At 41.0% G+C, this 24,051-nt stretch overlaps 1 protein-coding gene across 5 annotated transcripts; it reads right to left on the reverse strand.

Moving 5' to 3' along the window:
- Positions 1-504: 504 nt before the first annotated feature.
- Positions 505-22,920, reverse strand: mllt1b (MLLT1 super elongation complex subunit b). 5 transcript variants are annotated; one of them, XM_072691363.1, is made up of 13 exons: positions 22,824-22,920; positions 17,320-17,500; positions 16,096-16,178; positions 14,873-15,016; positions 14,655-14,780; positions 12,587-13,032; positions 11,054-11,252; positions 10,712-10,793; positions 10,006-10,114; positions 8,903-9,002; positions 8,237-8,302; positions 8,028-8,099; positions 505-6,836 (listed from the first exon to the last, which is right to left on the reverse strand). In XM_072691363.1, exons 1-13 carry the CDS (start codon positions 22,833-22,835, stop codon positions 6,708-6,710), a joined length of 1,749 nt encoding a protein of 582 aa, XP_072547464.1. In that variant the 5' UTR covers positions 22,836-22,920; the 3' UTR covers positions 505-6,707. The 5 variants fall into 5 exon arrangements, with proteins under 5 accessions (XP_072547464.1, XP_072547461.1, XP_072547462.1 ...); XM_072691360.1 differs by having other exon boundaries at positions 8,228-8,302; XM_072691361.1 differs by having other exon boundaries at positions 10,712-10,796.
- Positions 22,921-24,051: the final 1,131 nt, after the last annotated feature.

Raw genomic sequence — 24,051 nt, forward strand, 5'->3', positions numbered from 1 at the left:
ACAATGATAATAATGACAATAATAATGATAATAATGATGATAATAATAATAATGATAATACTAATAATACTGATAATAATGATAATAATAACAACAATAACAATAATGCTAATAATAATATCAATAATGCTAATAATAATAATGCTAATAATAATATAACAATAATAATAATAAAAAATAATATAATAATAACAATAATAATAATAATGATAATAATAATAATAATAATGATAATAATAATAATAATAATGATGATAATAATACTAATAACAATGATAATGATAATAATGACAATAATAATAATAATAATAATAATACACACCCATCTCTGTGCTTTTCTACTTGCTAATAGTGTTTCCATTTATTTTAATAGAGTCAGTCTGAGGTCAGAAAGGTTCTGCATGGATGTTTGATCCGTTCTGTCCGGTCAGTACCTCATCATACCTGCCACTGACCGCCCTGCTCTGAGCGTGAGAACCAGAACCAGAGAAACGAGACGAATGCTTGTTTATACAGGTTTATCATGCAGAAAGTCTCCACACTGTTCACTGTGACTGCCTGCACTGAGTTTCCAGGTACATCATCATCATCATCATCATCATCATCATCGCCGCCTCTGTTCTCACAAACAGCAGTGTTAACTTTTCCTCTCTGGACAGTACGTTCAGATCCAAAGGACTGACGGACAACTGACGACAACACGGAGAACGAACATGTCAAGCAGATCAGCTTTTAAAGAGCAATTTCCTTACGGGCAGCGTGTACCCTACTAACACATCTGCACTGATGATGAGAATCAGAATCAGAATCATTAGAATAATACTCGAGGGGGGCAGAAGACGTGGGTCTGATTACATCATTGGATAACAAAAGAAAAAAAAAAAGAAAAAATAAAAAGAAACCCTCTGATGACTCCACCTGCATGTTCTAGTGACTCAATGATTAACAGCATGACTTAAATATAGGCTTTTAAAAACATTCACAAAAAACGACACATTTTTGCAAGTCAAATTGTTAAAAAAAATCATAAATATAGTTATCTGACAAGTACAAAGCACTGAAGTGACCAGAAAAAAGTGCAAAGTCGTATAAATAAACAGGACAAACTCAATAAACCTGCTGAACACGGGTCCGAGGAGGAGAGCGAAGGACACTATTATAATACACACCTCACAGAGTCCATCTCTCAGCGCATTCAGCATATGCAGGGTTTCAGTTTTCAGCTATTTCAGCTATATGCTGCTGTCATGCAAAAACCTTGTATCTCCAAAACATCAACTTTCAATGGGAGTCGATGTTAAATTTGCATTTGAATGTTATTGAGAGTCATTGAGGAGCATTTCTATTGGTCCGTTCATCCTGAAATTCTGATACAGTATAAAGACTCAAACTCGAGAGAGAGAGAACGATGAGCAAACCTTAAGCCGGCTTGACAAAGCAGCTAAGACCAAGCTGGTTCGCAATGTGCCAAATGTTTGTGGACACCCCTTCTAACGAATGCATTCAGCTACTTTACTCTGCACCCATTGCTGACCCTGTAGAGTCCCTGTAGAGAAGTATTGCCGATAGAATCTGTAGAACATAATAGATAGGGACTCTCTGAAGCAGAAACACACGGACCGTGCCTAATGCCAGGCGTGGGCTAGAGGGGGCATATAAAGCCCCTAAGTATTGAGGAGCTGTGCATTGAGCTCCATCCAGTACTTTTGGGATGAGTTGGGGAGTTGGGGGTGATGAGTTGGGGATGAGGTGATCAATCATCCAACATCCTGACCTTACTAACACTTGTTGCTGAATGCAATCAAATCCTCACAGCAATGCTCCTCCTCCAAAATCTAGTAGAAAGTCTTCTTCTCTGGACAGTAGAGACAGTTACTCCAACAAAAGCAGGATCAACTCTTAATCGCCTTGATTTCTGAAGAAACAGTGAATGAGCAGGTGTCCCAATACTTTTGTCCATACAGGTGGTTGTTATGGAGTTGCTGAAAAGTTGCTACGTGGTCACTATACAGTAACTAGGTGGTTGCTATGGTGTCTCAAGTTGGTATGGTTTTCCAGATAGATGTTAGATGATTCCAGTTGCTATGTGGTTGCTATGGAATTTTGGACACACTACAAAGAACCACTGCCAGATTTACATTATGTCAAAATAAAGTGAACAATCAAAAAAAAAAAAAAAAAAAATGGAGATACAGGGTATTTGCGCCACAGTGACGTGATGCTCAAAGTAATGCTTGGAGAAGTGAGAGATTCACAGACAGTATTTAATATAAAGGTGATTTTTAGAGAAGGCACTATGAAGGCAGATAGCTTTCCCCCATTAGACGAACCGGGGGGAGGTCCAGTATCGACGCTTGAGGGTGTGTTATTTGTCTTTTATTCTTTTTTTTCAGCTGCAGAGCATAAAAAAGTATCGCCCCCTCCTGATTCCTTCTGCTTTTACATATTTGTCACTAAATTGTTTCAAGAAACACAAAGACAGTCTGAGTAAAAAAGCAAAATACACCAAAATACACCATTTTTTATTTATTAAAGGACAAAAAATGACCTGACCCTGAGTACAACGCTCCCGGCCCCCTTACTCCATCAATACATTAAAAAATAATTAATTAATAAAAGATTTTAGCCCATTTTCTACCCCATATGGAAAGTCAATTACCCAATCCCTGTTCATGTGAACTCCCCCTATCACTAGCAACGCCCCCAACACTAGGAGTGAGAACAGTAGCACAGCTCCTCCCACACATGGGAACCCAGCCACCGCCTCTTTTCCGACTGTCGCTGATGCAGCATCGCTAGGTAGCCAGCTAACAGATGCCTGTGCTGAGCAACACCACACTACGAGTGATGTAAGAAGGAAGTGCCATTAACCCACCCCTGAGAAAGCAAGGCCGACTGTGCTCTCTCTGACTCCGGCTGCTGATGGCAAGCAGAATGACCCGGGATTCGAACCAGCGATCAATCAATTATCCAGATTAGGTTATCTGAGATCAATTAAACTGGACCCACCCAGACTTCTCACATTTAACTAGAACCTAATACTGTAATTCCCCATTAAGAACATCACACCAACAGACCAACAGTCAAACATGGTGGTGGTAGTGTGATGGCGTGGGGATGCTGTGCTGCTCCAGGGCCTGGGTGACTGAGTGCCATAGTTCAGAGTGGCTCAAAAGAAACAATATGAGGGTCTTGGAGTGGACTAGTCGCAAGTCCGGACTTGAACCCCATGGAGATGCTGTGGCAGGACATAGGAGTGGGCCTAAAGCGTTCCACAGTGGTCTTACAACAAGTAACTAAGTCCAGTTGGTCAATTCTATTGTGACATGGGTAATATACCCTATATGTCCAAATGTTTGTGGACACTCCTTCTAATAAATGTTTTCAGGTAATGTAGGTTGCACCCACTGCTGACACAGATGGGTTTATATACACATACAAAGCCTGTCTAGTTCCTGTAGAGAAGCACTGCCAAAAGAATAGGACTCTCTGGAGCAGATCAACATCATGAACCTATTGGCACCACAGGCGTGGGCTAGAGGGGTATAAAGCCCCCCAGCATTGAGGAGCTGTAGAGCAGTGGAAGAGCTGTGTTCTCTGGAATGATGCTGGGGGGGTGCTGGGGCGGTTGGGGATGAGGTGGGATGGTGATTAATCGTCCTGACCTCACTAACGCTGTTATTGTTGAATGCGATCAAATCCTCACAGCAATTCTTCTTTGCAATTTATCAGAAACCCTTCTCTGGACAGTGGAGATTACAGTCACTCCAATAAAAGCATGATAAACTCTTCTTAATACCCTTGATTTCAGAGGAAATTTTTACTTTTTACTTTTGCCCATATAGTGTAGAGGCCAAAACACTGTTTGGTGTGTCCTTTGGTGTGGTGTTTGGTGTGACCGTATATTACGATCTGAAATCAAGTAGTGACAGATGTGCAAAATCAGAGGAAATGAACATGGGGCAAATACTTTTTCACAGCTCTGTTCAAGGCTATGCAGTGATGCAGTTCTACACTTGTCTCTTGAAGGAGCACTTCAACCAAAAATGCTAACGTTCACAAGAATGAATAAAAGCTAGTAGGCATGGGCGTTGTCGTTATGTGAATTAGGATATCCTAAATATTTTATATCGCCCTGAATTAATTCATACTAGATCCAGAGTGATGTATCGATGGGGAGGGGTGTGCAAAATTCACACCTTTAGCATCTACTGGTGTATCGGATCGCAAAACTCACATTGTTTTTGAGTCACAGATTGGATCATTTTTCAGGTCAGCAAAATAGAAAAAAGAAAGAGCAATTTTAGCATTCAGTCTGAATGGTGTTTGTGCTGCTGCATCCTTTGCATTAGTGACTTTTATTTTGACATGGTCTGTCAAAATCGATTTTATTTTCCAGCGTGTCTATTTGCATTAGCAACTTTTACTGACACTGTTACAGTGACTTTTATTTTATTTTACTTTTATTAAATAAAACCAGATCTGTTTGCTTCACTGAGCTATTCTGGTTGTTTATTTGCATTAGTAGCTTTTATTTTGACATTGTTTGTTTATTTGTTTCAGTGACTTTTATTTTGACAAAGTCTGTTTGTTTTACTCACCTATTTTTGACATGGTCTGGTCATTTATTTGCATTTGCAGCTTTTATTTGGACATTGTCTGTTTGTATTAGTGACTTTTATTTTTTATTTTTTATGGTGTGTTTATTTGTATTAGCAACTCTTACTTTGCTACTGTTTGTTCCAGTGACTTTCATTTTTACGTGGACTGTTTGTTCGAATGTATCAGTGACTTTTATTTTGACACTTTTTTTACACTCAGCCTGTGTCCATACTAGACTCCCACGCCTCACACCAGTAGAACTCTGCTGCTCATATCTGAGAGGTTGCAGGTGTGTGTTTCCGGTTCTACCAGGAACCCTGCATTCCACCATGTTCTGGTCCATATAGTGCATCTCCAGCTATTCCTCAGAGAAGATCCATACGCTGTGCAGCAATACCAACAAATCTGCAGCACCGAGAAACATAGAGGTCATGGAGAGGCAGCGTGGTCCTCAGCTGTCCAGCACCGGTGAAGAAAGGGTGCTCGCACAGCCTTTCGGCCGGGAACTGGTATGAAGCCATCAGTGCACTTGCAGACGAATAAGACAGCAGCAGACGCCATAAATGATCAGCTCTGAGATCAGCCTGAGGTTCTCCAGGAACTGATCTTCACCGTGTGCAGGGACGCCTACCACAGACACCAGAACCTATAGATGAATCTAAAGATGAACGCATGGTGGCCACACCAAGGCAAGGTTCGGGATAAAGCAATACGTGAAGGACGAGCCCACCTGGACAGCTCCGGTGTTGTAAATCTCCCCCTTCTCCCAGGCCGAGCCTCAGTGTCCCAGACCGTCTTCACTGAGCTTCCAGCACTGAGGCAGAGCGGATTTCCCCGGACGCTCCACCAGTAAAAGTGCAGCTCATGGAAGTTCCTCTACAGCTCAGCTCCTCCATGTACTGAACAGATGACCGGCCTCCTCCAGCCAAGACTGTCTGTCTGTCAATCACTTCACTCCTAAGTGTAGCCCCGCCTTCTTCCGATAGAGCAGAGTAAGGGTTATACACTTTATTATCTGGGGGAAATTAACAATGGGCCGATATCATCGAAGGGAGACAGACTGCTGGGGTTTGGAGACGCTGGAGACGGAAAGACAGTTTAGAGGAGGGAGTCTTTGAAACATTTTGGGACGGGCGGAGCTACACGTCATACTGTAATACTGCAACCAGCCAGTGGAAGCGCTACACCGTCCTCATTTTGCGATATCGTCAACGTTATCAAACGCGGTGGTATATAGTGTTTCCATAATGAGCCAAAATATAGATATGCGTATAGGGGTTATTTGGAGCATTTCTATTGGCCCATTCATCATTACATTTGAACTAAAGATTATGTCAATAAGTGGAAAATAAAAATTTGAGTGACAGCGACGATACACGTTTAGTCCTGAAGACTAAAATGATAATATACTACTTTATTAATTAATTAATTAATTATATACTTTTTACCCTCATGTGTCTTATCTGATTAAGGACCCGCCTTCATTTCCCTGATTAAGCAATGAAATTCTGAGTTTTTTTACTGTGTATTTGAATAACCACGCCCATCCCTAAGAGCTTATCGTTGCCCTGCAGGTCATTCTGACTGGTCCACATCAGCGTTTTCGATGAAACACTCCTTCAAGGTTTGATCCTGGCCTCGTCTTTCCGCATCGCCATACTGAGCAGGGTGTCTGAGCTACAAGGGGCAGGGAGAGATGAGGGCAGATGCAGATACAGTTCAGTTCAGTGAGAAATCTTTGCACGAAGCCCTTGGAGACACAAGCGAGTTATCTACGCCATCAGTGTTAACGGCTCTGGCACAGTCGGGTCTTTGTATTGTAAATAACTACTAATAACCGATATACAGCTGCAGCGCCTATGGCGAAACCCACGTCCGCTTTCGGACAGTATTGTGCCAACAGTTTGATTCTTTAGGTTTAGTGCAAAAACGAAGTGCTGCCTTCATTTGATCAACCCTGAACACCCCAGCCCTCGTGTTCAGCCTGGTCCTGTTCCTTGTGCATTTACATGCTGCTCTCAATACCTGTCCCTCCGCCTCCCTGTCTGTTCAGAGGGCTCCTTATCGCCTAACGAGGAGAGCGGTGGACGAAAAGCTTCCCTGTGTCATGTGGAGGTGGCCTCCAGGTAGCTCTGAAGTTTCCGCACAGTCGATTCGTCCAGGGAGAAAAGATCAAAGTCGAAGGTGGTGTTGGTGACGTTGAAATGGCCGGTCTTTTCGATGAGGTTTACTATCTGAAAAACAAAGCAGACTAAATGTGACCTTTAAATATTCATACTGGATATTAATGATATTAGAGCTTCATACTGGATATTAATGTTATTAGAACTTCATACTGGATATTAATGTTATTAGAGATTCATACTGGATATTAATGTTATTAGAGATTCATACTGGATATTAATGTTATTAGAGCTTCATTCTTGGATATTAATGTTATTAGAGATTCATACTGGATATTAATGTTATTAGAGCTTCATACTGGATATTAATGTTAAAAGAGCTTCATACTGGATATTAATGTTATTAGAACATCATACTGGATATTAATGTTAAAAGAGATTCATACTGGATATTGATGTTATTAGAACTTCATACTGGATATTAATGTTATTAGAGCTTCATACTGGATATTAATGTTATTAGAGCTTCATACTGGATATTAATGTTATTAGAACATCATACTGGATATTAATGTTAAAAGAGATTCATACTGGATATTGATGTTATTAGAACTTCATACTGGATATTAATGTTTTTAGAGCTTCATACTGGATATTAATGTTAAAAGAGCTTCATACTGGATATTAATGTTATTAGAACTTCATACTGGATATTAATGATATTAGAGCTTCATACTGAATATTAATGTTATTAGAGCTTCATACTGGATATTAATGTTATTAGAGCTTCATACTGAATATTAATGTTATTAGAGCTTCATACTGGATATTAATGATATTTTAGATTCATACTGGATATTAATGTTATTGGAGCTTCATACTGGATATTAATGTTATTAGAGCTTCATACTGAATATTAATGTTATTAGAGCTTCATACTGGATATTAATGTTATTAGAGCTTCATACTGGATATTAATGATATTTTAGATTCATACTGGATATTAATGTTATTGGAGCTTGGATACTGTATACTTTCCCAGTCAGCTACAGCTCTGTTTATCAGTCTGGACTTATCTAAAATGTTGTGCCCTAACCCTGGATAACAGCAGTTTTAGGATATTAACTACATATGTGTGTTTACTGTGTCTCTGATTATTTTATTTACATTGGGAAAAATAATGCATTTAATAATTCAAATATATTTGATTATTTTACAAAAAAACAAACAAGGTATTGATTTTAATTAGAATTTAAATTGGTCCAGATAGATCAACAGAGAGGAGGTGATCTGTGCTCTGACCTGCTGTAAAATGTTCCTCTCTCTCAGAGCCATCAGCCTGCGATGGAGATCCACCAGCTCCTCTGTGTAAGCCTGGAAGGACACAGGTGATACTGAACCATCACTGCAAACCACACAGGCTCTGCACTACTGCAGTGAAGCAGACACTCAGGACTGAATCAGGTTTTAGGTATTTTTGAAGTATTGCTTGTTTTATTTACCCTTCCTACCTTGTCGAATCCCCTCTTGATCATCTTCTCTCTGGAGCACAGATCCGGGCTCTTCTTCCCCAACATCTACAAAAACAACAGAAAGGACCGTCATTAAAGAGGAATACCACTGATTTCGTTTTTTAATCCAAATAATTCAGTGGATGAGAGTTAAACAGTAAATGAAAGATGAATGGAACCATATTTATTTATTTCTATAATGCTGAATTCTATTGGCTGAATTCAAATTGTGAATCAGTGGCTTGTTTGTGAATATTTGCTTTTTTTGGTGACTTTTCGCATCAGTCTTCATCACCATTAGGTGGAAGAACTTTCTGTGACGGAGCTTTTAGAGGTTCTAGACCACTGCCTCCACTGTGAACTCAAATTCTGACTGGGTAAGGTTATCTAGAACCGAGCGTTTCACACCACAAAATCCACCAAACCCCCAAACCCCCCACTCTGACTCTAGTCTGTTTATATCCCAACCAGCTAATTTATAAAACGCTTATTTACGCTGCTGCATCCCAGCTCAGCCGATCAGTCAAAAATCCCTGATATCTGGAATAGCTTTAGAGGCAGCTGAGGTACATCAGAAATGTGTCTTCTCTGAGAAAGATATGCTCTGCTTGGCTCTGAGCGACAGAGAGAGAGAGAGAAAGTGGTGGTAATGAAGATAAAGAGGACCTTATGGTTGACTGTGCTGAGTTTGTGGGGAGGGGAGGGGGCCTCCTGGCTGGGGGGACGAGGCTCCTCCACTCCATCGCTCTCACTGTCCATACTCAAGCTGAAAGAAATGAAACCCAAATTCAAAACGAATCCAGATGAATTTACATTTTCTTTTATTTATATCTGTAATAATAATAATAATCATTATTTAATGACTGAATTATTTTAATTAACCGAACATAAAAACAAGGCGATAAAAACTATTATTAATAAAATACTCTTAATAAACCCAGCTTTACTGATAGCCAAACCGAACGAGGTCATGTGTCTCAATAAACTAACTTTTATTGTTCTAATCCGGTGTCGACCGGAGGAGGACGGGTTCCCCTTTTGAGTCTTGGTTCCTCTTAAGGTTTCTTCCTCTTGATATGAGGGAGGTTTTCCTGCCACTGTTGCCACTGGCTTGCTCAAAAGGGGCTGGGACCCGGATCTGGATCTTTGTAAAACTGCTTTGTGACAACATTTGTTGTGAAAAGCCTAAATAACTAAATTTGAACTGAACTGAATTGAACGGACTGAAATTAACTGAACTGAACTGAATTTAACTGGTTTAATTAGATGATAGAAATATCCTTGCTGTTCAAACAAAAACATGTATCTCCAAAATAATGACTTTATAGAAGAAGGCAAAAATGCTCTTAACTCTGAATGGAAGTCAATGTAAAATAACTGATGATTTTTTTATTTGAATTTTTGGTGAGTTTATTCTATTCTATTGGCCTATTCATTCAGAATACTGTTCAGGGTTCAAACCATGGAGAAAACTACAAACGGACGAAAATGGAGATATGGGTTTTTCATTGGACAGCAGCGATTTTATGATATAATATTTATATCAAATCGCCCAGCCCAATGAGAAACTTTTAATTCAGCCAGAAAACTTAATGCAGCTGAATCATCTTCCTCTAGCACAATTCAGGAGGACAGCGCTGAGGCGCCTTGCCGTCTATCTAAAAACCAGTGAATGAAATATGGGGGTCAGCTCAGTCCCAGACAGACCTCTCTGCACACTGGCAGGATTATGAGCTGTACATCTGTGGAGCTACTCATGTGATTCGTACCGTGCGTCCTGGATGGGTGGAGTGTTCTTCATGGGCGTTTCCACCTCTGAGCTGCTGTCGTCGTCAGAGCCTTCAGAATGCATGTCCTCCACCATAGAGCGCAAAGGTCCTGCACACAAGACCAGTGTTACAAACACCAGTGCAGTGACCACACTCTCAACTCTCATCCAGTGGTTCAGCAAAAGGTCTCAGATCAGCTTGGATCCGCTTGGTGTCTGAAGGTCTTTAGGTTAGCAGTTGAGCTACAAAGCTACAGGAAAAAGTAATGGAAGTCTATTGCCACCAGTGGTCACTTTGCTAACTGCATGCCTGTAACGGTATTCAGCAATACTGCCCAGCACACCTACTGGTCTAATTTTATAGATAACACTGAAATACACTGTCGTAAAAACTACACATGCAAGTACGTAGGGTTTCGATGGCACGAGATTTTTTCTGCGGTATGCTAACCACCTCGGAAAATGGCACGGTAGAAAGCATGGATGTGGATCCATTCTCTTCAGTTCTATAAAAATGAAGCCAAAACTGTCCGCCATGTTGTCAAATTTGCAACCAGAGTCTGAGCAGTACAGGCCAGCGGCGGGGGCGGACTTGCCTACTCATTTGGTAGCCCCGCCCCCTTCTCCCAGACCAACCCTCAGTGTCTCAGACCGCCTTCATTGAGCTTCCAGTGGCAAATTAGGTGGGAACAGTAAGGATAGCCTACCCTGGCCTTGCTTCTGCGAGGGCTCAAAGTCAGAGTCGGAGCTGGAGCTGGAGCTGGAGCTGGAAGGGCTGGACTGGGCCGACTGCTGTAGAAAAATCAGACACACTGTTACTTTCAACAGACCACAGTGCTTTGAGATAGTCTTCTTCTCTGGACAGTAGAGGCTGTTACTCCAACAAAAGCAGGATCAACTCTTTTTAATTTCAGGAAAAAACAGTAAACGAGCAGGTGTCCAAATACTTTTGTCCATTTAGTGTAAAACAAATAGAAGTCCAATATGGTTCTCGACCTCTGAGGAAAGAACTGTGGACGTTAGCTGAAGTGTCATCTGTGGTGCCTCACCTCGGATTTGGACGAGGCCTCGTCTTCTGAATTGGACTCGTCCGACTCGGGCTGCCTCTTCGCCTCCTGCACCTCTGGTCTCATCTTGGCCCAGTGGCTCTTGTCTTTGGACACTTTCTTCTCCGTGTAGGTGGAGGGGGTAGTGGAGGAAATGCGGGGGGAGTTGCTGCTCAAGCCTCCACTGGCAGATCCCTTCATGCTACAGGTGAGAGACACACACCCATGACTGTGATCTTTTCAGTGTACGTGAAACTGATGTGCATTATTGACACAGATGTGTTTACAACAGTGACGGCTGGAACCAGGGGCTGTGATGTCTAAAAATTACTGTTATAGGGTAACTAGGTGGTTGTTATGGTATCCCAAGTATTTGCTATGGTGTTGCCAGGTAGCTGTTATGAGATTACTAGGTGGCTACTATTAAGCTGCTATGCCTTTCCAGGTGGTTCCTAGAGTGTTGTTAGGTAGTTTCTATAGTATCCCAAGTGGTTGCTATGGAGTTGCTAGGTGGATATTATAGAGTTACTAGGTGGTCGCTATGGTATCCCAAGTATTTGCTATGGTGTTGCCAGGTATCTGCTATGGGGTTAATAGGTGGTTGCTATTTAGCTGCTATGGCTTTCCAGGTGGTTCCTAGAGTGTTGCTAGGTAGTTGCTATGGTATCCCAGGTGGTTGCTATGGAGTTGCTAGATGGATGATATTGAGTTATTAGGTCATAGCTATGGGATCCCAAGTAAATGCTATAGTGTTGACACAGATGTGTTTACAACAGTGACGGCTGGAACCAGAGGTTGTGATGTCTAAAAATGACTGTTATGGGGTTACTATGTGGTTCCTATGGTATCCCAAGTATTTGCTATGGTGTTGCCAGGTAGCTGTTATTAGATTACTAGATGGTTGCTATTCAGTTGCTATGCCTTTCCAGGTGGTTCCTAGAGTGTTACTAGGTAGTTGCTATGGTATCCCAGGTGCTATGGAGTTGCTAAGTGGATATTCTAAAGTTACTAGGTGGTAGCTATGGTATCCCAAGTGAATACTATGGTGTTGACACAGATGTGTTTACAACAGTGGCGACTGGAACCAGGAGCTGTGATGTCCAAAAATCAAACATAGCATTTATGTTGTCCAGGTTATGCAAAACACTTGTATCTCCAAAACAGCAGCTTTACAGGAGGAGGAAAACCCCTTCTGAACTTTCAATAGAAGTCATTGTGGAACAACTGCCAGATCAAGTTGGCTTTACAAAGCAAAAAAAAGTTGTGAAAAGTGGCTAACCGGTTGCTATGGACTTTCTACGTAGTTGCTAGGTGATTACTATACTGTAACTAGATGGTTGCTGTGCTGTTGCTAGGGGGATTCTATGCAGATAGGTTCAGTTAGGTTCTATGGAATCCCAGGTGATTGTTTCAGAGTTACTAAGTGGTTGCTATGACAGCCTAAGTGTTTCTTATGGCATCCTATCAGGAAGGTAGGTGGTTGCTATGGAGTTACTATGGTATTCTGGATGGTACTTCATGCCCTCACAGACAAACCTTTTCTGCTTCTTGGTGCTGAGCTTGGGCGATTCGGTTGTAGCTGAGGGGCGTTTGTTTACACCTCGTCCCTCCGGCTGCCCTCCTCCTCCTCCTCCCCCTGCTCCACCACCTCCTCCTCCTGCTGCTGCAGTTGCTGCTGCCGCTGCTGCTGCTGCTGTTCCTCCTCCACCTCCGTCCATCTTGGATTCCCTCAGGGTGAGCTTGGGCTCTTTAAAGGCCGCTTTGGGAACGGTTTTCACCTCCTCTTTCCCCCGGCTCTCTGTGGTTTTCCTGGAGAAGGATGACGACAGCGGTTCTCGTGCAGATTTCCCTCCGTCACGGTCACTGTCTCTGGACGTGGCTTTACTTTCGGAGTCTTTTCTTGTGCGTTCTTTGTGCTCTTTGGCTGGTTTATGGGGTTTAGGGCCTTTACTGCTTCCACCTGCACCATCTTTATTTGGCTCCTAATGAGGGAAGAATTAATACAGTTAAGCTGCTGCAAAACAAACATGACAGTACGTGTTGTCCCATGGTTCAGTAAAACTGCCGTTGGGTATGGGTGTGCATGGGCAGTACAGATGGGTATAGGTGGGTATGAGTGAGTATGGATGTATGTATAAATGTATAAATGTGTACAGAGGAGTATGCAAAAGTATGAAGGTGGGTATGGATAAGTATGGGGTGGGTATGAATATGTATGGGGTGGGTATGAATATGTATGGGGTGGGTATGAATATGTATGAGCTGGGTATGGATATGTATGAGCTGGGTATGGATAAGTATGGGGTGGGTATGAATATGTATGAGCTGGGTATGGATAAGTATGGGGTGGGTATGAATAAGTAAGGGGTATGTATAGATAAGTATGAGCTGGGTATGGATAAGTATGGGGTGGGTATGAATATGTATGAGCTGGGTATGGATAAGTATGGGGTGGGTATGAATAAGTAAGGGGTATGTATAGATAAGTATGAGCTGGGTATGGATAAGTAAGGGGCGGGTATGGATAAGTAAGGGGCGGGTATGGATAAGTATGGGGTGGGTATGAATAAGTAAGGGGTATGTATAGATAAGTATGAGCTGGGTATGGATAAGTAAGGGGCGGGTATGGATAAGTATGGGGTGGGTATGGATAAGTATGGGGTGGGTATGAATAAGTAAGGGGTATGTATAGATAAGTATGAGCTGGGTATGGATAAGTATGGGGTGGGTATGAATAAGTAAGGGGTATGTATAGATAAGTATGAGCTGGGTATGGATAAGTAAGGGGCAGGTATGAATAAGTATGGGGTGGGTATGGATAAGTAAGGGGCAGGTATGGATAAGTATGAAGCAGATATGGATAAGTAAGGGGCAGGTATGGATAAGTATGAAGCAGATATGGATAAGTAAGGGGCAGGTATGAATAAGTATGAGCTGGGTATGGATAAGTAAGGGGCAGGTATGGATAAGTATGAAGCAGATATGGATAAGTAAGGGGTGGGTATGGATAAGTATGAGCTGGGTATGGATAAGGATGAGCTGGGTATGGATATGTATGGGGTGGGTATAGATAAGTATGGGGTGTTTATGGATATGTATGAGCTGGGTATGAATATGTATGAGCTGGGTATGGATATGTATGGGGTGGGTATAGATAAGTAAGGGGTGGGTATGGATAAGTATGAGCTGGGTATGGATAAGGATGAGGATGTGCGTGGATGCTGTAGGTCGGTATGGGTGAGTTTAGAAGGGTATGGGTGAGTATGATGTATGGAGGACTATGGGTATGGAGGGTATGGGAGCTGATATGAGCAAAAACTGTTGGATGGGGTATCGCATGAAAATCCGTTCTGACCCTCTAACGCATCTAAATCCTAACCCACGCTTGTGTGATATGATGATGTAAGCGGTGTGTTTCTTCCTGTGTGTGTTTGAGCAGTTTGAGTATGACAGCCTACGCTTAGATGCTCATTTTTAGCATTAGAGCGTCGATTAAAAACAGCACATTTTAAAGATGAAGAAAATGAACACTGATTCAGTATCAATTCAGTTTCAATTAATGACAAATTCTACTTTATTTTACTGCCTTGATTTAGATACTGACCTTTATCCCATGGGAAGATTTGATCTTTTTGGGGTCTGAGAAGGCAGATAATGGAATAGTGGGCAGCATCGGATAATCTGGACTGGGTCTCGGCATCATCTCGGCTCCTTCGGGTACGACCATCACCTGAGAGGAAAGAAAAGGAGAAACGGAGAGAAAGAGTAAAACATCCAGAGGTTTACTAAAGAGCCCGACACAAACTGTCCAGCCCAACTCACCCCTCCAGCCTTGACCAGTTTGCGGCGAAACTCATGCGTGGGGTTGTTAAACGTGAGCTTTTCACAGCGCAGGTGATTGACCGGCGGGTTGCCTTCCAGGTTCAGGAAAAGGTCATAATTGAAGCAAACCTTTTTAGGCTCCTCCTGTTGTGGATAAAAACAGAAAAACAAATAAACTGAGTTAGTTTATATCCTCTACCAATTAAAAATTTATACACAACAATTTAATACACTTACACTCTTGCCAGATACTTAGTCCACATAGACTGTATTTAGCTGCCAACAGTCCTTTATTTCATTTAAGTCAATCCGAATCTAACCTAAAAACCACTACAAACTGGGTCCCACAGCAAAGGTTTAGAGAACCCAGTTTAAAAAACTACTGTCTGAAAAGATTTCTTATCATCTGCTCCTGATTAGAATAATTCTTACCATCTTCCTCCCAGCTCCGTTCTCTCAAACCCACCAGTACAGCAGCACATACAGTAAGGGCTCTGCTACACTACGTCTGAGCGTCTGTTCGTCTGTCTGTGAAACCATCAGTCTGTCACCCCAGAGTGCAAATACTGCAGTTCAGTGGAAAACCAAGCTGTTAACCTTTGACCTTCACCAGACTGCAGCGTAGCTAATCTTTCCATTTTTCCCAGTAACTAAGAGCAGCCGATGAGATAGCAGCTCCAGGATCATGCTGATGCTCCTCCACTGTCTGGAACAGGGAGAACGGCGTCTCCGTCAGCCCCGCTCCGAGCCGGAGCGCTGCTACTGAGCTATGGAGCTTTGGTGGAGCTTCATGAGACCAGACCTCTCTCCAGAACTGTGTAACAGAGCTTGTCGACAAATGCATGTGTACAGCTGTCCATTAGGGGGCGCTCAACATATGATTTGTATTGATTGCAGTGGGGTAAAACGTGAATTACATTAAAATAAAACTCTCTTAACTGTGATAAAATCATGGCAAACCTTTATTAATTATTATTAATTGATGGCTTTTATAAAATACTCTTGTCTAAAATGACAATAATATGAAAAACATATGAAAACGTATTTTTTGTCCATTTTCACCTTTCCACGTAATGTGAGCTGTTCTTTATACTGTATATATACTTAATACTTCCATTGAAAGCTAAGAAGGGTTTTCCCATCTTCTGTTAAGCTGCCGTTTTGGAGATACAAGGTTTTTGTGGGACGGTGATGATCTGTAAAGTGTAAGCATTTGAGCTCACCTTGTTCTTAAAGTAGACCTCTATAGGCATGAGGAATCCAGCATAGCCCGACTCTTCCACCTTATACGGAGGCTCTTTACACACTACACAACAGACAGACAGACGGACAGAGTGACTAACAACACAGCACACCTGATTACAGCCATTATTACTGATCAATATTATTGATCAGCTAGTTATAAAGTCAGTCATAAATGGGTACAAACAACCTTTTAGATGCAAACACTCGAGAAGCATATATGTGTTATCAGATATATCACAAATCAGAGACACTGAAGCACAGGGCTGGGCGATACGGGAAAAAATACTATATCACGATATTTAAAGACACGATATTTATCACGATACATCATCTATAATTACAGACTACAAACATCAGTATTAGCAGATTCTTATAAACTACTATTCAGATCCTCTCCTGTACTGAATACAGTGATTTATACTCAACATCTGCTGCTCTTCATCTAATTAACCCTTCAGTCTAATTACACTGTTAGTAATGAAACCTGCAGCTGATCAGTAGGTGATTAATAACAGTAATAACAGTAATAACAGTAATAAGAGTCTCCTCCATATGATTAGAAAAGCTTACTGTTATCACCATAACAAGATTTATTGAACTATTTGAAGGTGCTGTTATCTAAGAGGGGTCAAAAAGCAGGGTGGAGTTTAATATTAATTAATCAATTTAATAAGTATTAAATTTAAAGTATTCAATTAATATTAAATTAGTGTGGCATTATAATTATTCATTACATTAATACTTTATTAAAATTAAATTACAAATTTATTAAGCTTTATGTAATTTAATACTAATTTCTTTGTGCTTGTAAGTCAAATAAATGTATTTATTTATTAATTTATTATTTACATGTTTATTGGATGAAATGCACATATTGTGCATTTCATCCAATGACATATATATGACATATGCTGTCATGCACAATATTTTTATATACATAAATAAATCTATAAACTATAAATAAATAAATCTATAAATAAATCTTTAACTATATAAGCATTTATTGCTATGTAATAACTATGTAAGTACATTAAGTAGTCTAGTAATACTGCTCTTGTCAAGTTATTCTGCTATACTATTTAGTCACATGCTATTACAGTTGAACAGTAATCCAAAGGGCAATTTATACACTGTTATGGCCGTTTATATCAGGTTATAACTCTATAACTCTAGACTAGCCACTGTGTCTGAGACGAACGTGCCTCTCTTGGGTTTGGGGAAGCTGTCGTGCAGCCTGAAGACGACCCTTTCCACAAAGTGCTGGATGTCACACGTCTCTGGGCCGCGAACAAACACCATCCAGTCGTGTGTGAAGCCCTCGGTGGTGGCTTTCTTACGGAGTTGGGCTCTGTGACCGAGCTCGAGCTTCACCTGCACCGTACACTGAACACAAGAAACACAACACGGCAGGTTAGCCTCCACAGCTCCACCCATGTGAACCCTTGGTCCTACAGGATAAATTAGGCCAATAGCCAATAGCTCCATATCGATACAGTGGGAAGAGATAGGTACTGATGGGGGGAGTGGAGTTTTTTTTTTTTTTTTACATTTATCACATTTATCCCAACTCCTCTCCTCATCCCCGAATTACTGGATGGAGCTCCAACACCATCATTTCCGAGAACACAGTTCTTCCACTGCTCCACAGCTCCTCAATACTGGGGGGCTTTATACCCCTCTACTAGCCCACGCCTGGCATTAGGCATCATGGTGGCACTAGGGTCATGCTGTTCTGCTCCAGGGAGTTCTATTCTATTGGCATTACTTCAATACTATATTGAAGGGACTAGACTAGACTAGCTGTGTGTGTGCATTTGCACATCTGTGTCAGCAATGGGTGCAGCTTAAAATAGCATTTATTAGAAGGAAGTCCACAATTATCAGTGTCTATACAAATACACACACACACACACACACACACATATATATATATATATATATATATGTGTGTGTGTGTGTGTATTTGTATATCATACGTATATATATGTCCAAATGTTTGTGGACACCACTTCCCATGAATGTGTTCAGCTATTTTAAGCTGCACTCACTGCTGACACAGACGTGCAAACGCACACACACAGCTCGTCTAGTCTAGTCCCTTCAATATAGTATTGAAGTAATGCCAATAGAATAGGACCGTCTATATAATATATATTTATATATATTATTTAAATAAGCAACATTTATATCATATCAACAGATTATATTTATCAATGTTTTTCTTTTTGTAACACAATCTCTGTTTATTTACTGAATTCGAAAAAAATAAAAATAACATATAACAATGTTATTACATTTGTACGCTACATTTTCTGATATGTTAAATATATATATTTATATAAAAAATTATATAGGTTATAGGAAATTTGACTGTTCTCTTAAAATGACAAAAATATAAACGACAACCAGGCAGAAAACACAACTTCATATTTTAATGTTTCTAAATAATCCAAAGCACCTAATAAATGACCAGTAAATGACCAGTAAATGACCGACATCACGGACACCTCAACCCTCCGCCTGCTCTCTGCACTAACACACCTTAACGATTTGAAACCTGGCTGATCATTTCAACTTCTGCTGATCTTCTGCTGATCTTCTGCTGATCTTTCACAGTCACACAAACCCCAGTTTTAAGTCTCAAACAGCAGCACTGTTTTCAGTGGACGGTGGGCCGTGCAGCTCTGTTGACACGAACATGACCTTCGACGTGTACATTTGGCTGATTCAGGTTCTGGGAAAACAGCAGGAGGAGCTGATAGGGCTGCACGCACGTGTTGGCTTAGTGGTTAATGTATCCCTCGCCAGCGCTGAGCAAGAGCGTCTAAGACGTTTTCTCCGGCGGGGCGAGAGAAGCTCAGGGCCTGGATTCAGAGCGCTGCTCAGAGGGGCAGAGCTGAGCTAGGGGCAGATCCTAGACCAGCACTCCTGCTACTAGACGCTTTGTCAGTCCTGGCCCAGATCCATACTGTTCAGCCTGATCAGTGTGAAAATGTCCCCTATCGATCAATAATGAATGTTAATACATAAGTGTTCAGTCTGATCAGTCTAATCAGCGTCCATGAGCCAATAAGCACAGTTCTTCCTACATCCAGACTGCTGATTGGCTGTCACAATTACATTCCAAAGGTGGGACCTATTGGGTGCTATATAGGATCAGTTTATAAAAGGTTCTAGGGTGTGTATGGATGGTGCTGAGGTTGGGTATGGATGGTGTGAGTAGATATGGGTGGGTATTGATGGTATGGGTGGTGCTGTGGTTGGGTATGGATGGTGCTGTGGGTGGGTATGGATGGTATGGGTGGGTATGGACGGTGCTGTGGTTGGGTATGGATGGTGCTGTGGTTGGGTATGGATGGTATAGGTGGGTATGGATGTTATGGGTGGGTATGGATGGTATAGGTGGGTATGGATGGTATGGATGGTATAGGTGGGTATGGATGGTATAGGTGGGTATGGATGGTGCTGCGGTTGGGTATGGATGGTATAGGTGGGTATGGATGGTGCTGTGGTTGGGTATGGATGGTATGGGTGGGTATCGATGGTGCTGTGGTTGGGTATGGATGGTATAGGTGGGTATGGATGCTGCTGTGATTGGGTATGGATGGTATAGGTGGGTATGGATGGTGCTGTGGTTGGGTATGGATGGTATAGGTGGGTATGGATGGTGCTGTGGTTGGGTATGGATGGTATAGGTGGGTATGGATGGTGCTGTGGTTGGGTATGGATGGTATAGGTGGGTATGGATGGTATGGGTGGGTATGGATGGTATAGGTGGGTATGGATGGTGCTGTGGTTGGGTATGGATGGTATAGGTGGGTATGGATGGTGCTGTGGTTGGGTATGGATGGTATAGGTGGGTATGGATGGTGCTGTGGTTGGGTATGGATGGTACTATGGTTGTGTATGTTATGGGAATGAAATAATGATAAGTATGGGAGGGTATAGATGGTGTTGTGGTGGAGTATAGATGAGTATATACAGTAATTATGTTTAGGAGTGTAGAGAATGCCTATTTATTAAATTTTGCATAAGACAAATGCAAATTAGATAAAAGAAGTATGTGATCAGGCGGGTATCAGAAAGGGCTGATGCTCAGCGTTTGGAGACTGGATGAGAAGCGGTATCTCCCCATCTGTCATTAAACCGGTAATATGTGAACAGTAGTGGCAGGGGTGGCTCAGTAGCGGTTAGAGCTCCGGGCTTTTGATGACAGGGTTGTGGGTTCGATACCCGGGCTCGATGGCTGCTCACCGCTCCCTGTCGTGTGTGTGTGTGTGTTCACTGCACGGATGGGTTAAAGGCGGAGGCCAAATTCCATATGTGTCCAACAATAATGATGTGATAATCATTCTGGGTGTGAATTTGGACCTAGAGAAACACACCCGGTCAGAACTGTTCACAGTGGTGGTGAGTGAAGCCAGCTGCTGAAGAAGACACTGCCTGATGCCTGAGACACTGTTCTAGGTGTTAAATCAATGTAGATAGATTAAAAAATGTATTTATTCTTAACTCATTGTAGTTTATTATTATCTATAGGTTACAGTATTATTTATTTATAGTTATATTTTATAACTTATATTTGATAACTTTGATAAGCCTCATTGTAATCAGGGAGAAATATGTCTCTATAGTGTTCTTGTGCCTGGACTATTTCTTTTTTGTACAGTAGCACCCTTATTATTGTATTACTGTGCTGTCTTGTGTAACTGTTGCAGGATCAATTAATCAATCAATCAATTACTAATCTATCAATCTATCTATAGGTTGTAAAGGTGATTTGTTTTAGACACTAAATCTTCTCAAATCTCTGGTAAAACAGCGTAAAAATCGTGTCCCAGGCATCAGGCAGTGCATGCATACCCATTTGGCTTCACTCACCACTAGGGCTGGACGATATGCTAAAAATACTACATCACGATATTTAAAGATATTAACGATATTTATCACGATACATGTAACTACAGACTAAAAACATCAGTAATTCTTACACACTACTATTCAAATATTCTCTTATACTGAGTAGAGTGATTTATATTTATTTATAACATCTGCTGCTCTTCATCTAATGAACCCTTCAGTCTAATTACTGATGTTTATTAAGCAGTAATAACAGTCTCCTCCATATGATTAGAAAAGATCACTGTTATCACCATAACCATATTTATCACGATGCGATATAATATCGTCATATCGCTCAGCTCTACCTCCACCCACCACCACTGTCACATCGTTAAATAGGTGGCAAGTTAAACAGACATGCAGGACGCAGTGCGTCAAATAATAGTCCCCAGGTTCCCCAATATTTTACCACCATCATCATCATCATCATCATAATTCTATATTAACCTCAGAAGACTCGTGCAGCTTCACTGGTTGGTGGGTTTGGACAGGAAGTGAAATATGGGCTATATCTGCGCTGGAGTCACGTAAGGAAAGCAGAGTTGGTGAGTATCTACTCTGAATGACTTGTGCATATGTGTTATAGAGAAATATTAATAATTAAGTTTTTCTAGAGCAGAAAAAAAAAGTCATAAATTGGACATAAAGCAATATACACACACACACACACACACACACATATATCAATATATATATATATATATATATATATATATATATATATATATATATATATATGTGCACACAACAAGTCCAAATGTTTGTGGACACCCCTTCTAATGAATGTCTTCAGCTATTTTAAGTTGCACTCACTGCTGACACAGATGTGCAAATACACACACACAGCTTGTCTAGTCCCTGTAGAGAAGAAGTACTGTCAATAGAATAGGACTGTCGGTATAATACATATTTATATATATTATTTAAATATGCAACATTTATATCATATCAACATAAGTCATATAAATTGTCATATATAAAGTCATATAAATTGGTTATAAAGCAATATCATATCCTCCCCCCCCCCATGTGCAATTAAGAGTCATTTGCTGTAAATAATTACATTGTTATTGCTTTTTTTTAATTATTATTCTTATTTATATTGTGTATATAGTGTAATTATTTATCTATTTTTTTGTAACTGAGTGTCTTGCTATCCCTTTCTGCTGTTACACTGAGAATTTCCCCACTGCAGGACTAATAAAGGACTATCTTATCTTTTCTTATCTTTTCTTATCTTATCTTATCATTCCATATGCAGGACTCTATCATTTCTAAACATCTTCACATGCATTAATAAAGCTTTAATAACATTCATATGCAGAATGCATTTCTAATAATATTCATAATATTCTAAATAATATTCAAATTAAGCTCATTTAAACACAAAATCCTTTATCTTGAGTGGCAGCTCTATATATTTAATAAATATAATATCATTTTTATATGAACTGTATTAATCAGCCCTGTCCAGCTAGAGCTTCACTTCCCCCCAGCATCAGCAGCCCCAGCCCCTGTGAGCCTCTACAGCCGGCTGCTCTGATCCTGAAGGACACAGGAGCTTCTCCTGGCTTCTCCTGGCTTCTCCTGGACCTCTGACTTCATGCTTTGCTCAGATTTCATCTGCTTCCTCCTCCTCAGCCTCGGCTCTCCTGCTGCCTGCTCTCCTAACATCCTGCCAAACATCACGACAGCACAGCGGCCTAGTGTCCCTCAGCAGGGCCGGGCTTCTGGAGCAGCCCCGGCTCCCTCCTGCTCCCCAGTGACAAACACAAGCTGGCCGAAAGCGAAGGTTACTCATTACCATGTTCTCCATAGCGCCCGATCAGCCGCCCAGCCTTATTTACAGAGGTGTTGCTGTAACGTGGAGCTGCATCCTCACTGGGGCTCAGCGCAGCCCGCATACAGCAGGGAGGACTCGCCGCACTTCAAAATAAAAGTCCCGGGAAGAAAACTTCAAAAATAAAAAGCTTGTTTGGAATCAGAAGTGGGGGAATATATATATATATAGGTTTCTGAGAGTGAAAAAGTCTCTAATTTATACAGCTTATAATTTTATTTTAGTTAAAAAAGTCATTTATGATGATTAAAAAAATGCAAATATAAATGAAAAGACTAAAAATTAAATTAAAAACACAATAAAAGTGAGTTATAAGGGAATTTGGCCTCCGCCTTGAACCCATCCATGCAGTGAACCCACACACACACAGTGATCAAACACACACAGTGACAGCGAGCGGTAAATAAGTAAATAATAATAAATATAATAATATATTATAAATATAATAATATAATAATAAATTAGTCAATGGTGAGTACATTATTATTATGTACTTATTATGTACTTGCAGCAGAGAGAGGGCGAAGGGTCTTGCTCAAGGGTCCAACAGTGGGAGCTTGTTCAAGCCCGGGTCTCGAACCCACAACCCTGTCATCAACACCCTGGAGCTCTAACCTCCAATGCTGAGCCACCCCTGCCCCTAATGGGAGGGTGTAGGTGAGTATGAGTGGTTGGGTTTGGGTGGGTGGGTGTGAGCATAGGTGGGTACGGGTGGTAATTGGATGAGTATGGAGGCGTATGGGTGAGTAATGGTGGGTACGGATGGGTGTGGGTACTGAGAGGTTAGCCCACCGTGGCAGACGTCTTTTATTATTTATTTTAACTTTAATATTTATTTTGTTTCTCTCTTTTTATTTTGATATTTATAAGATTATGTCAGTAAATGGAGTCAGTAAATATATTTTCTTTCCTTCAGCTTCTACAGTCAGATTACACAGCCTGCTTACAATTACTACCTTATTAATAATAATATTAATCATAATAATAATATTACTAGTAATACTGTTTTCCATGTAATTACTGAGTAATAATCCTAGATAAGGTCAAAGTCACAGCGTTTATCAGGCACATCATCTACAGCAGGGACAGCTGCTGTGTGTATGTGGGGGGGTGGTGTGTGTATGTGTGGGGGGGGGCAGTGTGTGTGTGGGGGGCAGTGTGTGTGTGTTTTGGGGGGATTGCTTAAGTTAAC

Source organism: Salminus brasiliensis, chromosome 11 (genome assembly GCF_030463535.1).
Source record: "Salminus brasiliensis chromosome 11, fSalBra1.hap2, whole genome shotgun sequence".
In the NCBI taxonomy this organism is placed as follows: domain Eukaryota; kingdom Metazoa; phylum Chordata; class Actinopteri; order Characiformes; family Bryconidae; genus Salminus; species Salminus brasiliensis.